The sequence below is a fragment of the Protopterus annectens genome, chromosome 2.part2 (genome assembly GCF_019279795.1).
Source record: "Protopterus annectens isolate FY-2018-M chromosome 2.part2, PAN1.0, whole genome shotgun sequence".
NCBI classification, from domain to species: Eukaryota; Metazoa; Chordata; order Ceratodontiformes; family Protopteridae; genus Protopterus; species Protopterus annectens.
The window spans coordinates 886,062,391-886,082,287 of NC_056730.1; the positions used below are offsets into that span (position 1 = coordinate 886,062,391).

General features: G+C 40.5%; 1 protein-coding gene across 7 annotated transcripts in view; it reads left to right on the plus strand.

Moving 5' to 3' along the window:
* APC (APC regulator of WNT signaling pathway) overlaps positions 1-19,897 on the plus strand; it is a 2,693,590-nt gene that overhangs the window by 1,914,958 nt on the left and 758,735 nt on the right. For all 7 annotated transcript variants that reach the window (XM_044064201.1, XM_044064200.1, XM_044064205.1 and 4 more), the window contains one exon: positions 11,613-11,726. In XM_044064201.1, the coding sequence (XP_043920136.1) occupies positions 11,613-11,726 (114 nt within the window). The remainder of the gene's footprint in view (positions 1-11,612; positions 11,727-19,897) is intronic.

Sequence of the window (19,897 nt, forward strand, 5' to 3'; positions counted from 1 at the left end):
CCAGACTGGCTACGCTAAAACTGGTACCCACTACTCCGCAGTCTGTCACCGTTGCCTCCATGGCACCTCCACCAGATCCCAACTCTCCTGACTCAGCAGGAGGGACAGTTCTTGCATCCACAATTGCAGACCCTGAACCTTGCAGCCTGCCTTATGCCTTGACTTCTCTTCCAGTGGCCAGCCTAAGCAAGCAGGTACTGGATGTCGTACGTGAAGCCAGACGAACCAGTGCAAGAAAATCCTATGCTGACAAGTGGAAAAGGTATTGTTCCTGGATCCACACTAAAGGAGCGGATCTAGCACAGCCCTCCTTACCTCTCATCCTGGATTACCTAGCAGACCTACTCCACAGGGGCCTATCCTTCTCCATTAAGATCCATGCCTCTGCCATCTCTGCTCATTACAGCACAGAGCCACCTCTCTTTTCACACCCACTCATCAAGCATGTCCTTAGAGGGGCTAACAACTTAAGGCCACGAAGAAGAGCCCCTACCCCTGCTTGGGACCTTAACTTTGTGCTGGAAAAGCTCACGCTTACCCCTCTTTGAGCCTGCAGCATCAGCAGAGTTAAAATTCCTCTCTTGGAAAACAGCCTTGCTTCTGGCCATCACTTCAGCTAGAAGAGTGTCTGAGCTACAAGCACTTATGGCTGTGGAACCCTTCATTATTTTTCATGCTGACAGGGTCTCCCTCAGGACTAACCCACCTTTCATGCCTAAAGTGGTGTCCAGTGTGGCTCTCAACCAATCTATCCATTTACCCACATTTTCCATAATCCTCAAAATAAGGAGGAAAGGATCCAGCGCTCTTTAGATGTGCGCAGACAGCTCAGATTCTACCTTGACAGAACTAAGCCCTTTAGGAAATCAGGTCAGTTACTAGTCAGCTTTGCACCAGGGGCAGAGGGCAAGACCATATCAAAGCAAACCATCTCCAAATGGATAGCACACTGTATCCATTTCTGTTACAAACACCATGGGAAACCACCCCCTCAGGGGGTCAGAACGCATTCCACTAGGGCAACTTCAACCTCTACAGCCTTTCTCAGAGGAGTCCCTACCAGGGAATTCTGGCAGCTGCAACTTGGAGTTTTATTCATACCTTCACCAAGCATTTCCACCTTGCCTATCTTTTCCAAATCCAGGGCGGGCTTTGCAACCGCAGTCCTGCAGGGCTTACTAACCAGCCCCAACTCTTCATGACTGCCTCCACCCATTCTTCAGCTTTGGGAATCAACCCAAGTGTGATGACTGCAACAGTAAAACACGAAGAACATAGTCCTGGTTTCCCACCCTCCAGCCCCCTTGTCTGTCTCTGTCTCTCTTCCGCAGTCCTTATAGGGCTATTGGTATTTACTCTTTACTGGTGTTGTTTTTCCATCATAAGTTAGCTCCCTATTTGGGGGCTCCTGACATTTGGGGCAAGAAAAACTGGTGTAATGGCATCGGCTGCCTGTTTTTATACCACTGACGACCTGACATCAGTCCTGAAGCGACAGCCACAGATGCAGAAATACTAAGCCTCTGGTATTCGGGCTGATTGAGGGCTACCCCTGGCAGGATAACCCAAGTGAGATGACTGCAACAGTGAATACACTCGAACATCTACATTTATGGTAAGTGTGCACAACTGTACTTTTTAATGACTTCTTGGCTAAGTTTAGAAAATTAAAACAAGATCTGCTTAAGTTAAAAAGACTGTAGTGGTAGTGATTGCATATAGAAGCTTGTCTACATTTTAAAGTTGTACTCGGGTATGCGTGTTTTGTGCATGCCCACCTATGGAGAGGCACATCCTCAGCTTCTTAAGAAATGGCAGCAAATTAATTTAGATCTGAGATTTGGTTATATTCAACTCATTGTGGATTATTTTAAGCCATTGAAAGAAGAGCTACTGTGTCAGGTTGAGTTACTACAATGTGAGTTAACATCTCAGTTCAAAGGGGAATCCTATGAGCGCTCTCTAGAAATGTTGTTCAACAACGTAGCAGGGTATGAGCTGAAGTTACAGCAAGCGAAAATGAAAAAACTACAGTGCAATTTTAAGGACTTTAGCAAAGGTAATGTTTTTGTGTAGCCGAAACAGTCCGTTAAGAAAACATCACAAACGGACAATTCTACTGCAGAACTTACTCTTTGCTAATGGATAAATTCAATGTTATGGGCCATAATGTCACGGAAACTCCTTCCATTATTACTTAGAGATCTGTCACAGTAGAAAAGAACTACAAGGTCAATACACCACCATTGAATCAAGAGGCCCCGAAGTATGAGGGGACTGATGCAGACCGAAGAATTCATTGCTTTCAGTGGATTTTTTTCTTCCCATGAAAGTGAGAGCAAAGACTCCTATGCATTCCACCAACAGAAGGCGACAGAAGAGGAAGTTATCCGAGGAATGCCAACAAACCAACAGGAAACTTTGCAAATAAGCTGCCTTGTTGTGAACTTGTCCGGCTATAGTTTGAATGCAAAAGAGTCTGCTGTGTTAAACACAGGTTTATCTTTTATTCCTGCTACCTCTTTGGATGTAGGTGAAGTAATGTTGGACCTACATTAATTTTGCCTGCACTTTGACACTAAAATTGATGTTTGGGGATTGAAAACGAGAGGATATTGTTAAGTTCAAAAGGCCCAGTTTGTTCAACCCACAACTACAGCCTCATGTAAGTACTTTTGTGCGCATATGTGAGAGTGAAATTATAAGGTCCTTAAATCCACTCCATAGAAGGGATTTTTATAACTTAAATACAGTTGAATGAAAAGCATTACAATCCCTAATGAACAATAGTGAAATTAGTATTAGATCTGCGGACGAGGTGGGTGCTTTGGTGATGCTGAACTCCAAAGACTATTGTGACTTAATGTATAGTTTATTGAATGAGGACAATACTTACAGAAGGTAGGACTGACGTTGAAAGAATGAAGAAATACATGCAAGATGTACTATATGATTTGTTAATGTGTCATGCTATTGAACAGTTGTATTATTTTTTTCTGTGTTGAACAACCCATTCTACCAGTGATAAAAGGGCTAACTGAGATGCACAAGGACCTTAAGCACCCACCTTTGAGACCTATAGTGGCTAGGGCAGACTGGGCAGTGGAGCCTCTCTGTTTTTGTAGAAGAGAAATTGAAAGGAGTTTTGTGCTCCATCACTTCTGTGTTGAGGGACTCTAATCACTTCTTAATGGACTTGAAAACAGTTTGTAAAACATAACAATAATAATGGAGAGGTCTCTACTAGCCTTTTTGTAACCCTTGATGTTAAAAATTTGTTCACAAGTATATCCAATCATTATGGTATACAGGCAGTTAGTTGAGACATTATGTAACAAGAGTGGCTATAATGGTGATACTGTTATGCCTGTCTGCACTTTGTTGGAAGTAATATTAGAAAACAATGTATTTATGTTTGGAAAATAAACTTTTTTTTTACAGAAATGTGGTGTCGCTTTGGGCACCCCATGTGCAGATTCATATGTCAACCATGCTATGTACTATTGGGAAGAAAATAATGTTTTTAACAATCATATATATTCTAGTTACATTAAGTTGTACCGTTGTTTTGTGGATGACTTATTTGTACTATGGGCTGGCAATGAATATGAATTGCAACAGTTCATCTCTTTTGTAAACAGCACCACCATTTTTTGACCTTCACGTATACAATGTCTAAATCTAGTATTGATTTTTTTAGATGTTAAACTAAGCAGGAATATCTCTGGTAATATTGCTACAACAATATATAGGAAAGCTTGTTGGAAAAATAGCTGAAAGCATGCATCCTAGATGTTTATTTCCGAATGTTATCAAAGGTCAGTTTACTAGAGTATCTAGATTATGTACTGCATATGATGACTGTATTAAGAACATGGAACTACTTTCTGATCAGTTTCGAGCCAGAGGCTACAGCAGGCGAGATATAGAGAAAATCAGTGAGCAGGTCTTGAGAAGTAAAGAAAACACAGCTAGGCCCTACTTTTCTGTTAATCCAGGCCAAGGACACAAAGGGAATGAGAAGTGTCTTCACACATGGAGTGGCCTGAGATTTTATACCAAGTTTACAAATGCTGTAGGTTTAATTCGAGACATAATTAACAAAAATTGGAACCTGTTGACTTTAGATTCCAAGACAGCAGGAATTTTAAGGTCCAAACCAAGGTTTGGCTTTAGAAATTCCGACAATTTAAAGCAACTGTTGTGTGACAGGCGACCGATCTATAAGAAATATTTTACAAAGGTTAGGTACCTTCCCTTGTTCCACATGTAAGGTGTGTTCTGATATTATGAAACAACAAGAAGTTTCAACAGTCCATGTTTAGTTTTATACTTGAACCTAGGTTTTTTGCTGACTGTCAAACTCCAAATGTGGTTTATTTAGCTACGTGCAATGCATGCACTAGTTTCTATGTGGGGAAAACAGTGCAGAAGTTGAAAGATAGGATTTTAAAACATTTACATTACATCAAAGTTTTTAATATTAAGAATGCCTTGGTCAAACATGCTAGGGAGAATTTAGGGCACAATTTTTCTTGTAGGGTTTTGCAATGTGTGAAGGCTAACCCTAGTGGAGGGGACCTGAGTAATTATGTAGAAAATCTGGAATTGAAATGAATACTTAAATTACAACCTAACAAGTTCCCATGGTTAAATGCCAGTGTGTGCCTCAAACCAGCTTTAAGAAGAAGAAAATTGGTTTTGTGATTTATTGGTTCTGATGTTTTAACAACTTGATGATTGATCATTGGTTTGTTTAAATTTGTGAGCTTTGTTTTATGTTGTTTGAATCTGGTGAAGCATTCTGTAATGCGAAAGCGCTTATTCTGGTTACAGTAAACTGCATCTTATGTTTTATGGTGGTGGTAGCCCTGCAGGTTATTTGCCTTCTTCTGTATTGAAGGTCATGAAGTGGATAGTGAACAAGCTTTTAAAAGAGCTATGGTTCTTCAACACAGTAACATTACAAGGGAAGTTAAGGACCTCATTCAGAGAAATTGGAAGATGTTAAAGCACAATAAGGACTTAGTACACAAAGTAGGTGATCATCCTAACTTTGTTTATAAAACCGGAACAAATCTGAAAAAGGTGTTCGAAAGTAACAATTATAGATGTACAACTATTTTGGATAAGGGAACTAATAGGTGTGGTAGGTGTGAGTATTGTAGATAAATTTTGGACGAAGTACCTATCACCTTAAAAAAATTACGGCAACAGTAGGATTTACTTAAAGAAGGGTAACTGTCATATTAAGGGTATTGTGTACTTAGCCCTGTGTAGAGACTGTCCTAGTTTCTACATAGGGAAGTCAGAGAGAGCATTGAACAAACAAATTTATGAACATTTATATAACATAAAAAAAAGGGAATATTAATAATGCATTAAGTAAACATTTACAAATGTAGCCTAAACACACTGGCTTTCATTTTGGGATTCTTGAATAAGTACCTATTGACCCTAAAGGGGGAGATTGGGAGAATTGGCTATGCTGTAGGGGGACCTATTGGCAAATAAGACTGAATGCCACCCACCCCCCAGGACTAAATGAGCATATTTCTATTAAGTCTTATTTGATTAAAAAAGCAAAAGATTTATCAAAATAATTACTTAAAACAACCACTGAAACAATTATTAAAGTAATATTTTGATTGTATTGTTTAACATAATTTTAAAGTATTTTAAATTTTTGGCATCCTTTTCTTCTTTTTTAGATAGAACTGTTATTTTGTGTTAGTTTATACTACTTTGATTCAAAGTTTTATCAAGTTTATTGATGTTTGGCAAAAGAAGTGAATTTATTTGTGTTTTTAAACTTGACAGTTGTAAAAATGTGCGTGGTTACTTTAAATTTAGGTCAGACTGGTTTTGGCGCCTTTTTTTTTAAATTAAGTTATTTAAAGATGGCTGATTGAACAGTTCCACTGTTTTTACACTTGAAAAAGCCCTACAATTGAGTTAGGGTGAAAGCGCTTTATGGAATTTATACAATAAACGTTTTATGGACTTGCAACCTGTGGGCTGACACTATCATTTTATTGGATTAGTGGTTTTGTTTCTACGATCTTTTTCCACTTGTTTTTTATTTTTGTTTTGTGTTGTGGAGGTCGGCGTACAGAGTATGGCAGTCTTTAATGGAGAATTATCGTTTGAGGAAGAGTTTGGGCAGCCTGAGGTCGAAAATGTGATTTTTTTCACAGAAGGGAAGTAGCGGCAGCTATTTTGGGACTTGCTGCAGAAATGCAGAGTCTAAAGACAGACTTGGCCCGTATTTTGGAAGTGTTTTCACCTCCTGATGGTTCTATTTCGTGTGCGCAGGTTCAGAAGGAGGTAGACAGACAAGTTCCCATTCAGGCGAATGCTGGTGATTTGGGGGTGCAGGTTGGAACACTTTGTGAGTTTACCTCAGTTCCACATAAGGGATGTGGAACCAACCATTCTTCCCAAAGGTTTGAACAAACATTGGGCGACGACCATAGGAGGGGAGAGTCTACTGTTATCAGTGGACTTACTGGTATTTTGACGTTGAAAATTTTCAACAAGGTGTACGTGTACACCAAGTTACTATAACTCAGATTGACAAAGTTATTAACAATGAATCAGGGCGTTTTCATAATGTTAGAGAATGGTTTGATTATGTACAAAGTAAAGGAGACTTTTTTTAATAATTATTCCTGCCACCAAAATAAGTCTAAAGGGGCAGGTCGTTCTTTTACAGCGTCTTCTTTAAAAGATGGAATTAGGGATTTGGAAAACAAATTGTATAAAATAAAATGTGTCAATATTGACATTGCATATTTAGAAGAATGTTTAACAAAATAATCCCACAAGGGTTACGTGTGTATAAATACCCTGAGAGTTTTGCTTATGATTTGGACATGCTTAATGAATTTAATAGTGTGTTCGATGAATGTGGTTTTAAAATTTTAAAGCTGATGGTAAAATTTGCCTAAATGAAGGTGGATATGATGTTAAAGGAAGCAGAGAAATTGGATGAAGCCATCAGAAAGGATTTGTTATTTGAATGTAATAAAGAAAGTTATGATAACAGTTTTTACAGGATTGAAAGAAAATGTAAAGTAATATATGAGAGAGAAAAAGAAAATTAGAAAGGATTTTGAAACAATACAGTGAAAATAGGGATTATGTGTTTAAAGGGAGAATTTATAGGAACAGTTTATGCAAACAATCGGATCCTACAGTTGTAAGGGACTTGACCAAATCTAAAACAGTTGAACAATCTAAAATAGGTGAAAAACTTGTCAACAACAGACAAATTAGTGTGGATGTTTTACACCATAGTCCAACCACCCCAGTGATTAATATTTCTACACCTAACCCCACCACTGTGGATGCTGACAAAGATGTGGTAGTTACTACCGACATGGCTGAGGGAGGGGTAGAAAGAGAGTTGAATGAACAGGATTTTTCTGGCGGAAAGGGAAGAGGAAGGAACCAAGAGAAAACAACAAAAAAGAAAGGAAAAGTGTAATGATTAACTTGGACAATAAAGTAAATGGGGAAATAGTTATTGATTCTGACAAAGTGACTTATTCCTACAATGGTTTTAAAATTTTTAACCGAAGTGGGATTGAGATTAATGAAGAGCATTTTCACCTTTTTGAAAAAGGTTTTAAATTTGTTCCAACAGTTAGATTTGATGTTTGTGATACTCTCATAGAGTTAAAACTGTACACTAGAAAATTTAATTTTGCATTAATGTTTGAGCAGACCAATGGCTATGATACAACTAGCTTTAGAAAGGCTAGTACATTCAACCCTCCTCTCCACCTGGCTTTACAGATGTTTGAAGAGACATGTGCATCAGATTTATACGAACTGAGTGTAGATAAAAAAATTAAGAAAAAGTTTTTGTTTAAGGCTAATTTGGCCACAAGGGAAAAACACATCTTGGAGGACTTACTCAACGACAGGGGGATTCGAATTATGAAATCCGATAAGGGGGGGGGGGGGGTGGTATGGTGGTATGGTCTTGGTTAACATGTTTGATTACTCTAATAAAATTTTGAACATCCTGGGGGACGTTGATGTCTACATTCCAGTTTTTACGAATGAGATCAACATCTCTTACAGGAAAATAGATCTAGCCATAGAAGAATTTATCATGGAAGGTAGACTGGATGAAAAGATTGGTATTATGTTGACCATTAAGAAACCAAGACTAGCGACTTTCTTTGGAATTCCAAAGATTCATAAAAGTACAACTGACCCTCCATACAGGCCAGTTGTGTCAGGGAAGGGGTCTAAAACATATGCTATTGCATCTTTTTTGGACCATACTCTTAAACATATCCCTGATCAGTATGAGCATATGTTGAAGGATTCTTGGGATTTTTTACATGGTTTGACACTGCAGTCTTATGAAGGTGAGGTGTACTTTTTAACCATTGATGTGGTTGACTTATTCACCTGTATTCCAACTGATGGGGATTTAGATTACTTTTGGCTACTTTTGAAGCTTTGATATTGACCTGTTGATAGAACTAATGAGAATTGTGTTGGAAAACAATTTTGTGTATTTTGAGGGGGAAACTTTCAAGCAGGTTAGAGGCGTAGCTATGGGGGCAGCTTGTGCCCCCATCTACGCTAACCTTGTCCTTTTACAATGGGAGTTGCAGCATTTGTTCCTTTCAGATTTTTATAGCAGCAACATCAAATTATACCAACGCTTCTTGGATGATTTGTTTATTATTTGGGAAGGACCAGCGAACATTATTGTGGAGTTTTTAAATTCTACCACTGGATTCTTAAAATTTACATTTAATTTTGACCATGGTGGAATTGATTATTTAGATGTGAGGTTAGACAAAAGTAATGGGGGACTAAAATCAAGAATTTATAGGAAAAATACTTTCAGTAATTCCTACCTCCCCTCTAACAGTGACCACCCCTGGAAACAAAAAAGGAGTATAGTCAAGGGCCAAATGTTCAGAGCGGCCAGGATGACATCAGAGTGGGATGATTTTTTAGTGGAAATTGATTTTATTTCTGATTTGTTTAGTTCAAGGGGTTACCCTGATAGGTTAATAAAGGAAGTGTGGGAAGAAATTATAAATGGTCGTGCAACTAGATAGTCTCCTATTTTTGGGAAACCATTGGAAACTGTAAAAGGTCATGAAGTGGATAGTGAACAAGCTTTTAAAAGAGCTATGGTTCATCAACACAGTACCATTACAAGGGAAGTTAAGGACCTCATTCAGAGAAATTGGAAGATGTTAAAGCACAATAAGGACTTAGTACACAAAGTAGATGATCATCCTAACTTTGTTTATAAAACAGGAACAAATCTGAAAAAGGTGTTCGAAAGTAACAATTATAGACGTACAACTATTTTGGATAAGGGAATGAGTAGGTGTGGTAGGTGTGGGTATTGTAGATACATTTTGGACGAAGTACCCATCACCTTAAAAAATTATGGCAACAGTAGGATTTACTTAAAGAAGGGTAACTGTCATAATAAAGGTATTGTGTACTTAGCCCTGTGTAGAGACTGTCCTAGTTTCTACATAGGGAAGTCAGAGAGAACGTTGAACAAACGAATTTATAAACATTTATATAACATAAAAAGAGGGAATATTAATAATGCATTAAGTAAACATTTACAAATGGAGCCTAAACACACTGGCTTTCGCTTTGGGATTCTTGAACAAGTACCTATTGACCCTAAAGGGGGAGATTTGGCTATGCTGTAGGGAGACCTATTGGCAAATTAGATAAAATGCTACCCACCCCCCGGGACTAAATGAGCATATTTCTATTAAGCCTTATTTGATTAAAAAAGCAGAAGATTTATCAAAATAATTACTTAAAACAACCACTGAAACCATTATTAAAGTAATATTTTGATTGTATTGTTTAACATTATTTTAAAGTATTTTAAATTTTTGACATCCTTTTCTTCTTCTTTTTTAGATAGAACTGTTATTTTGTGTTAGTTTATACTACTTTGATTCAAAGTTTTATCAAGTTTATTAATGTTTGGCAAACAAAGTGAATTTATTTGTGTTTTTAAACTTGACAGTTGTAAAAATGAGAGTGGTTACTTTAAATTTAGGTCAGACTGGTTTTGGCGCCTTTTTTTAAAATGAAGTTATTTAAAGATGGCTGATTGAATAGTTCCACTGTTTTTACACTTGAAAGCCCTACAATTGAGTTAGGGTGAAAGCGCTTGTGGAATTTATACAATAAACGTTTTATGGACCTGCAACCTGTGTGCTGACACGATCGTTTTATTGGATTAGTGGTTTTGTTTCTACGATCTTTTTCCACTTGTTTTTTTATTTTTATTATTGATTTTTTTAGATGTTAAACTAAGCAGGAATATCTCTGGTAATATTGCTACAACAATATATAGGAAAGCTTGTTGGAAAAATAGCCTTCTATCTAATGAAAGCATGCATCCTAGATGTTTATTTCCGAATGTTATCAAAGGTCAGTTTACTACATTATCTAGATTATGTACTGCATATGATGACTGTATTAAGAACATGGAACTTTTTTCTGATCAGTTTCGAGCCAGGGGCTACAACAGGCGAGATATAGACAAAATCAGTGAACAGATCTTGAGAAGTAGAGAAAACACAGCTAGGCCCTACTTTTCTGTTAATCCAGGCCAAGGACACAAAGGGAATGAGAAGTGTATTCACACATGGAGTGGCCTGAGATTTTATACCAAATTTACAAATGGTGTAGGTTTAATTTGAGACATAATTAACAAAAATTGGAACCTGTTGACTTTAGATTCCAAGACAGCAGGAATTTTAAGATCCAAGCCAAGGTTTGGCTTTAGAAATTCCAACAATTTAAAGCAACTGTTGTGTGACAGGGGGCCACGATATATAAGAAATATTTTACAAAGGTTAGGTACCTTCCCTTGTTCCACATGTAAGGTGTGTTCTGATATTATGAAACAACAAGTTTCAACATTCCATGTTTAGTTTTATACTTGAACCTAGGTTTTTTGCTGACTGTCAAACTCCAAATGTGGTTTATTTAGCTACGTGCAATGCATGCACTAGTTTCTATGTGGGGAAAACAGTGCAGAAGTTGAAAGATAGGATTTTAAAACATTTACATGACATCACAGTTTTTAATATTAAGAATGCCTTGGTCAAACATGCTAGGGAGAATTTAGGGCACAATTTTTCTTTTAGGGTTTTGCAGTAAGTGAAGGCTAACCCTAGTAGAGGGGACCTGAGTAATTATGTAGAAAATCTGGAATTGAAATGAATACTTAAATTACAACCTAACAAGTTCCCATGGTTGAATGCCAATGTGTTCCTCTGACCAGCTTTAAGAAGAAGAAAATTGGTTTTGTGATTTATTGGTTCTGATGTTTTAACAACTTGATGATTGATCATTGGTTTGTTTAAATTTGTGATTTTTGTTTTATGTTGTTTGAATCTGATGAAGCATTCTGTAATACGAAAGTGCTTATTCTGGTTACAGTAAACTGCATCTTATGTTTTATGGTGGTGGTAGCCCTGCAGGTTATTTGCCTTCTTCTGTATTGATTTGTCTCCAGCACAGGTTTTTGTGTGTTTTTGGGCCTTATTTACTATTCTCACTCTGATTTTTTGGCTTTTTGTTTTCAGTTTTCTCTGCAAACTGATATGACTAGAAGACAGCTGGAGTATGAAGCTAGGCAGATCAGAGCTGCGATGGAAAAACAGCTAGGCACTTGTCAAGACATGGAGAAACGAGCTCAGGTAAGGACATATGTTTTATTTTCAGTCATTGGAGCACAAAGCTTAACCTGGAGTTTCTGGTTGGTTAGAACTCATTGGTATTACATCCCAGTTTAATTATGAGAATTGATAACTGTGTGTGCATTTTATCCCTCTATTCCCAACACATACTAACTTCACAGAGTTCAGAAGCCTTTCATTTTTATTTCTTTCCAAGAAACTTAGCCTGTGCTGGGTGGTATATGGGAATAAAGCCCAGGTTATGGCCAGACAACCCAAGTTTCTGTTGTGGCTCAGGTGCTCAGTGGTGCAGACAGGAGAGGTGGACATACCTACTTGAAGGAGAAGGAAGGTGCATGCTGTTGTGGTTGGTGGAGACTGGGAAAACAACATTGCAGAGCTGCATTAAGGTGGATGGTGTTTCAGCCCTTTACAGAAGTGAAGCGAGGTTCAGTAGTGACACCCATTGCACATCCTGTCCTAGGGTTTTACTGTGCATTTGCAGAGGTAGGGAGTAAAAACAGAAAAAAAAACACTTCAAGACAGTAGTGTGATGCTATCCCAGGGTCCGTGATAACTTCACCATCCCCAGACATGGGTCAGGTATAGCACAGGAGGGTTAAAAAGGCTCAGAAATATATATATATTTTTTTATAAGAACTCTACTACATATCCAGACAGTGTCTGTGGAAGCAGTCAAGGGAAGTAGACTGAATTAAAAGTGGATATTCTTCTGAATGACAGGGAAAGCAGATTGCCAGCTGTCTTTGAGGAGAAGGTATGTATCTCAGTAGTCCTGGTCTTTGGAAATGCAAATGTTCTGTCCCGCATTCTGAAGTATTAGAAGCATGTCACCATCCAACTGTAGAAAAGTCCTGTGGGAGTGTTAGAGACCTTGAAGGCAGATGTGCTTTGCCAAGCCTAGACTATTTTGCAGATGTTCATAGTGTTACACTGCTGCAGTCATTACACTTGGGTTATCCTGCCATCAGGCGGTTCCCCAGTCGGCCTGAGTTCCAAAGTCTTGGTCCGGTGTTGGTTGCTGTCACCTCCTCCCTGACGTCAGTGCGACAGGGGTATATAAGATGCAGCCGACGCCATTTTCTTCAGTCTTTCTTGCCGCGCGGTGCCCGAAGCAAAAGCAGTTTGCAAGTGCCGGTCGGCCGTCTCCTGAGATTTTCATTCCGAATCCAGAGCCGAAGTCTTCTACAAAGCTAAGTACCCCATTGGGGAAACTTTTTCTTGCCTCGGACCGATGTCAGTAAAAGTTAATAACTGTATTTCTTGTGGGAAATCCATTCTTATTGTATCCCATGCCTAGGCCCAGACCACGACGTCACTGGTTGTCGGTTTTGTGCTAGGTTTAACAAGCGCACTATTAAATGTCGGTTTGATTTTGCCCGACATTATTTTGGTAGAAAATTCAATTATACCATGCCGTCGGAACTTCCGACAACCGGAATACATAAAAAGCCCAAAGACAAGGATAGGCATCCGAGGCCCAAAACTGACGATGAAGCCTCTTCTAGGCCAGTAGCCGGTTCTCCGGTTTATAGTGAGGTGCCTTCGCAGCCCCTGATGACCGCTTCTGTAGAACCACAGGCCGCCTCTGACTGACTCCCACGTGGAGATGGCTGGGCCTTCGGACGCGCAAGTATTTCAGCTTACCGAAACTAACCCTTCAGAGGGATCCGGAGTAGCTGAGCTACCCGCAGCTTCAGAGGGTGTTTTCAGACCTACTCAGTTAAGCATTAAACCCTCTGCCAAGTCTAAGCCTCCTTTAAAAACAAACAAATACAGCATTCTCCAGGACAGGCCTCCATGCCTAAGAAACAAATGCTCAAAATGGCCGAAGACCTAATCACTCTGATCAGGGGGTCCCATTCCCCTCCTGATAAAAGGCCTAGACAGGATGCAGACTATGACTCATCTGACCAGGTGTCCATCTCTTCAGATTCATCCTCAGACCTAGGATATTCTTTACCCCTGTATGAAGATTCTGCTGCTGAGGAGTCAATTCCATCAGCCGCAACGCCTGAGGACTACTCCTTTGGGGAAACCTTACATACCATGAGGGAACATTTCCATTGAGAAGGCCAGGATTACTCAGAATCCAAGAAAAGGTTCTGAGACTTCCTTTTATTACCTCAACACAGACCCCTTGCTATTCCGCCAGTGTTAGATATTGTGGATGATGTGTATACTGAATCCAGCTTAAATCCTGATTCCTTACCTCCAGTCCCAGTTAAACCTGACAGATACTGCAGAGTCCCTGACTCTCACAAATTTCTGTATAAAAGCCCTGTTGCTGACCCTGAAACTGTTTCTCAGGGCCCCAAAGGGGTTAAGGCCTCATCAGCCAAGAATCCAGTTCCCTCTGACAGAGATTCCAGAGCATTAGACAGACGGGGAAAGAAAGTACATACGTCCGCAACTGTAGCAATGAGAGCCTTAAATTGCCAGTTTCACATGCTAAAATATCAGCAATTTTTGATGTCTCAGTTGAAACAAAAAATGCTTCCAGATTCAGATCCTCCTAATTTTAAAGAAATGCACGATTTATTGCATGCAGCTGAACAAGTGGGAAAACATACTTTGCAATGTGGTTTTGATTCTTTAGAGGCCTCCTGTAGAGCAGCAGTTACAGGCTCTGTCATTAGAAGACATGCTTGGTTAAAAGAACATACGTTACCAGATCATGTTAAAGCAAAGTTATTGGATGCACCTTTGCAGCAGGGTGTGTTATTTGGAGTTAAGGCAGAAGAGGTATTAAAGAAAATGGAGGATAAGGCAAAATCTATGCAAACGGTGAATGATTTCTTACAGGTTCAGCCTCCTAGATTTAGCAGAAATTGGCCAACTAAGAATTGGGCCTTTCCAGTTACAGACAGACCTCAAAGGGGCAGATACAGACGTCCAGGATGTAGAGGTCAACCACAAGATCCTTACAGGCCTCGACAATGGGTTGCATCAGGCCAGAAAGAAGGGGGAAGACAGGCCCCAACCATATAAAAAGCAGTCCCAATGACTTCCCACTACAGCTGCCAAACAAATCTGTCTTGGCAGCCCCCTTGGGAGGAAAACTGGCACTTTTCTATCACAACTGGCATATGATCACCAGACAAATGGGTTTTCAACATTGTATCTCAAGGTTACAGGTTCCACTTTCACACTCTGCCAAAGTTAAAAGGAATGCCAAATCTGCCACCAAATCAATGGGCAGAGGCTCAAAAACAAATTACAGCACTCATGGATATGAGAGCTATTCAAAAGGTACCACCACAGGAGCAAGGACAAGGATTTTACTCAAGACTCTTTCTGGTTCCCAAAAAGGACAAAGCCTGGCGACCCATTATGGATCTTTCTTCTCTAAACACTTACCTGGATGTTCCGAAATTCAAAATGTTGACACTACAGCAGCTTCTTCCCATGCTGGGCAAGAAAGCTTGGCTCGTGACCTTGGACCTCAAGGAGGCATACCTGCATGTCCCTATCAGACAAAACTGCAGAAGATACCTCAGATTCATAGCTGGTTCAATGCACTATCAATTCTCTGCACTGTCCTTTGGCTTATCTACTGCACCCAGGGTCTTCAAAAGTGCCTGGCACCAGTAATTGCATTTTGCAGACAGAAAGGAATTCAAATGTATCTGTACCTGGACGACTGCCTGATTCAAGCAGAGAGCAAGGACATTCTTCTAAAGCATCTGGTGTTTGTAAAAAAAGTTAAGTTGCCTGGGGTACACAGTAAACGAAAAGAAATCAAAACTAGTGCCCTCACAAGAGATAATATTCCTGGGTGCCAGCTTGAACACAACGGCCCAGATGGCTTATCTCACGCCAGACAAGCAAGGACAACTGACTCAGTACTTTCAATTGATGGCAACAAAGACCTAACTCCCTGCAAGAAAACTTCTGCAGGCCTTGGGTTACATGGCATCTTGCATACTACTAATTCCATATGCCAGACTGCATATGAGGAAAATACAATGGTACCTAAAGAATGTATGGTCTCAACACTGTCAAAGTTTGGAAACAGTTATACCACTAATTCCTTGCCTTCAACAGGAGTTTCAGTGGTGGGCTCAAGCTTGTCACCTCAACAAGGGACAGGCTTTTACTCAACCCACAGCCAGGCAAACACTGACAACAGATGCATTGGATTACGCCCTGGGAGCACACATGGCAGGCAGATGTATTCAGGGCAAGTGGCCCGCAGAACAAAGGCATCTTCACATCAATCAAAAAGAGATGCTAGCTGTACAAAATGCACTTATAGCTTTCAAGGACCTGCTGCATCCAGGGCAACTACTACTAAAGACAGACAACACCACAGTTATGTGGTACATAAGCAAGGGGGCACTCACTCCTACCCCCTCTGCAGACAAGCCATGACCTTGTGCAACACAGCTCTAAACTATCAAGTTCATCTGCAAGCACATTTCCTGTCAGGAGAGAAAAACGCACTGGCAGATGACTTAAGCAGAAACATCATGGATCCCCACGTATGGGAATTGAATCCACAAATATTCAGAATGATAACACAGAAATGGTGGAGCCCGGACATAGATCTGTTTGCATCCCCAATGAACTGCCAGCTACAGAAATTCTGCACAAGGAGTTACCATCCACAAGCATGGAAAGTGGATGCCGTCTCATTCAGCTGAAAAAACCTACAAGTATACGCTTTCCCACCACTACCTCTCCTGCCAAAGGTACTCATAAAAACCAGGCAAGAAGAGCCAAAGATGATCCTGATTGCACCAGACTGACCACGCCAGCACTGGTACCCAATCTTAATGAACTTAGCACAAGGACCACCCTGGATTTTGCCTCAAATCCCACATCTGCTTACTCAGCACAACAATCAGATACTACACAGCCAGCTAAAGACCTTAAACCTAGCTGCATGGAAGATTCCTTAGTCAAGCAAGCAGTGCCTCTCTCCAAAGCTGTTATGGATGGCATTCTGGAGGCCAGAAGGCCTAGTACCAGGAAAGCCTATTCGGATAAATGGAAGAGATTCTGTGCCTGGAACCAAGCTCACAGCCTTGACCCTCATGTCCCAAACATTCCTCAGATACTACAATATTTAACTGAGATGCTGGACAAAGGCCTCTCCTTCTCATCCATCAAGATCCACGCCTCTGCCATCTCTGCTCATTACAACATGGATCCACCAATTTTCTCTAATCCTTTGCTGAGACAGTACCTCAGAGGGGCTAAATACATAAGACCGCCCCGTAGAGCACCTACTCCAACTTGGGACCTCAACTTTGTTTTGGAAAAATTAACTTTACCTCCTTTTGAGCCAGCTAACACAGTAGAATTAAAATATATCTCTTGGAAAACTGCTCTGCTCCTGGCAATAACATCAGCATGAAGAGTTTCAGAATTACAGGCACTAATGGCAGTAGAACCTTTCCTCATTTTCCACCAGGACAGGGTGTCTTTAAGAACTAACCCTACGTTTATGCCAAAGGTGGTATCCAGTGTGCCTCTAAACCAAACTATTCACTTGCCAACTTTTTATCCAAAACCACAGAATAAAGGGGAGAGACTACTGCATTCTTTGGACATTCACAGGCAGTTATGCTTCTACTTGGACAAAACCAAAGCTTTCAGAAAATCTGAGCAATTATTGGTAGCATATACTGCAGGAGCACAGGGAAAAGCCATTTCAAAACAGACTATTTCAAAATGGATAGGACATTGTATACGTTTCTGCTATACACACCATAGGAAACCTGTACCTAGCATTAGATCTCACTCCACCAGGGCAACAGCCACTTCAACTGCCTACCTCAGAGGAGTACCTACCAAGGATATTTTGGAAGCAGCAACTTGGAGTTCTGTATATACCTTCACCAAGCATTACCATCTGCCTCTATACTCTAAATCCAGAGCTGGCTTTGCCACTGCAGTGCTGCAGGGCCTTATAGCCACCTCTAATGCCTTATAGAACCAGTCACCCTACCTCAGCTTTGGGAATCTACCCAAGTGTAATGACTGCAGCAGTGTAACACGATGAACATAGTACAGTTTTGTACCTACCGTAAATGTAGATGTTCGAGTGTATACACTGCTGCAGTCCAGGTTACCCTCCTTCCTTCCCCTCTTACTTGCTGGTACATACCTATGTCTTCTACCCTTTACTACCTATGGGGAATATTTGCTGGTAGCTGAAAGTTGTTGTTTGCTTTTCTTATGTGTGTTTTATTAGCAATTTGAATTGCCTACCTATTTGGGGGCACCTGACATCTGGGGCAAGAAAAACTGAAGAAAATGGCGTTTGCTGCATCTTATATACCCCTGTCGCACTGACGTCAGGGAGGAGGCGACAGCAACCGACACCGGACCAAGACTTTGGAACTCAGGCCAACTGGGCAACCGCCTGACGGCAGGATAACCAAAGTGTAATGACTGCAGCAGTGTATACACTCGAACATCTACATTTATGATAGGTACAAAACTGTACTTTCAGGAAACATGCTATGAGATGGGAGGTTTGTGCTTTAATTGCAGCATCCAGAGCTGCTGCCATAGGATTTAGGTACAAAGAAGCTTTCTTGGCTGAGTACCCAGTCCCTGCTTAAGCATACGATGGCTCAGGTCCTTAATGCCTTGCTTGATAAGGAGTTGCTCTTCACTCCCTCATCTTTGCAATTTGTTTAAAAGACATAAGAATAAAGGAAAAACTATTGAATTAGTCAAAAGTGTTTCACCCTGCTGTTAACAAATAAAATTAAAATTATTCTTGAAATCAAGGACCCTACCATTGGCAGGGAAAAGGCAAGCAGGCTAAAAGTAGAAAACCCTAGACAGCGAGAGAGGTGGTTACAGAAACGTGTAGGAAAGCTGAGGTCCCTCATGGCTAAACCCCCCCAGCAAGGAGCAGCTGTCCACAATACTAGCCTCCTCCCTCTGCAGCCCCATACCTCCACCCCTCCACTTCATTGTCTCAGGCTAGAGAGCTGTTTGGCATCATTTACCACAACTGGTTTAGTATAACTTGAAACCGGTATCGACAGAAGTGTATAGACTTCACATCTAAGCCAGCAAAGAGAGGACAGTTGTCTGTACTAAAAGACAGGAACAGTTAGTCCCTCCACACTTAGCACAGATCCTGCTCCAAGGAACTATAGAACCTGCGCTGTTTGGTCAGGAATGTAAAGGTTTTTCTCCAGACTCTTCTTTATTCCAGGATGGAGAGAAAAGGGCATGAAGACCCAGTCTAAACCTGTAAAGACTAATCAAATTCTTAATTATTCCAAAAATCATGGTAGTAACATTTCAGATCCTTTTGCTGTTCTTGAGGTCTCAGGACCTCCTTCCTAGTGACACGAAGTCTGATACTTAATTCCACATCCCTGTCTTCAAAGGCCTAGGCAGTAGTGGAGAGTTGTAGCTGGGCACTATCACTGCCAGTTTACCTGCTAGCCAGTTTTGTTTGTCTTCTTCACAGATGGTCTTTCCAGAATGTCTGGCATCAGCCATAGCTCCCCTCAGGACCATAGGCATCCATTTCTATCCCTTCTTGGTTGACTGCCTGATTCAGGCTGTGTCCCAGGAAGAGATGTGGAAGTCACTGGATTATACTGTTGGCTGTGAAACTAGGATTCCCAGTGAATGAACAGAAGCCAAACCTATGGCCAGCTAACAAGGCTGACCTTTCTGGTTGCCCTCTTGGATCTGAATTGTATAATTTATCTAGAACAGGAAAAGGTAGAATCCCGTTTTATTATCGCCAAGGAAATCAGGAGTGACAGGGAGTTTTTGAGCTTTCTTGGACCACATAGCATCTGCCAATACTCATGATAGTGTTAGTCATTTTGCACATGAGGCCATTTCATTGGTAATTAAACAGACTGAATCCCTGGTACATACCATCCAAATCCTGTCCTGTGTAAAGAAAGAACTGGAAAGGTGGGTGCGCAAAGTCAGAAAGCATGGGAGCATGCCATTCAGACCATCCACCCCACAGTATACCTTAACCATGGATTCTGCAGACATGGAATGGGAGGAACATGTGAAGAATTTCAAAGTGCAGGCCACTGGTACCATAGGAAGACAGAGCTGCATATAAATGTGAAGGAAATCTTGGCAGTGGTCTAAGCTGTCCACCTTCAGGACACACTGGAGACCTGAGTCACTTCATATTATGCTAGACAGCACCACAATTATGTGGTACA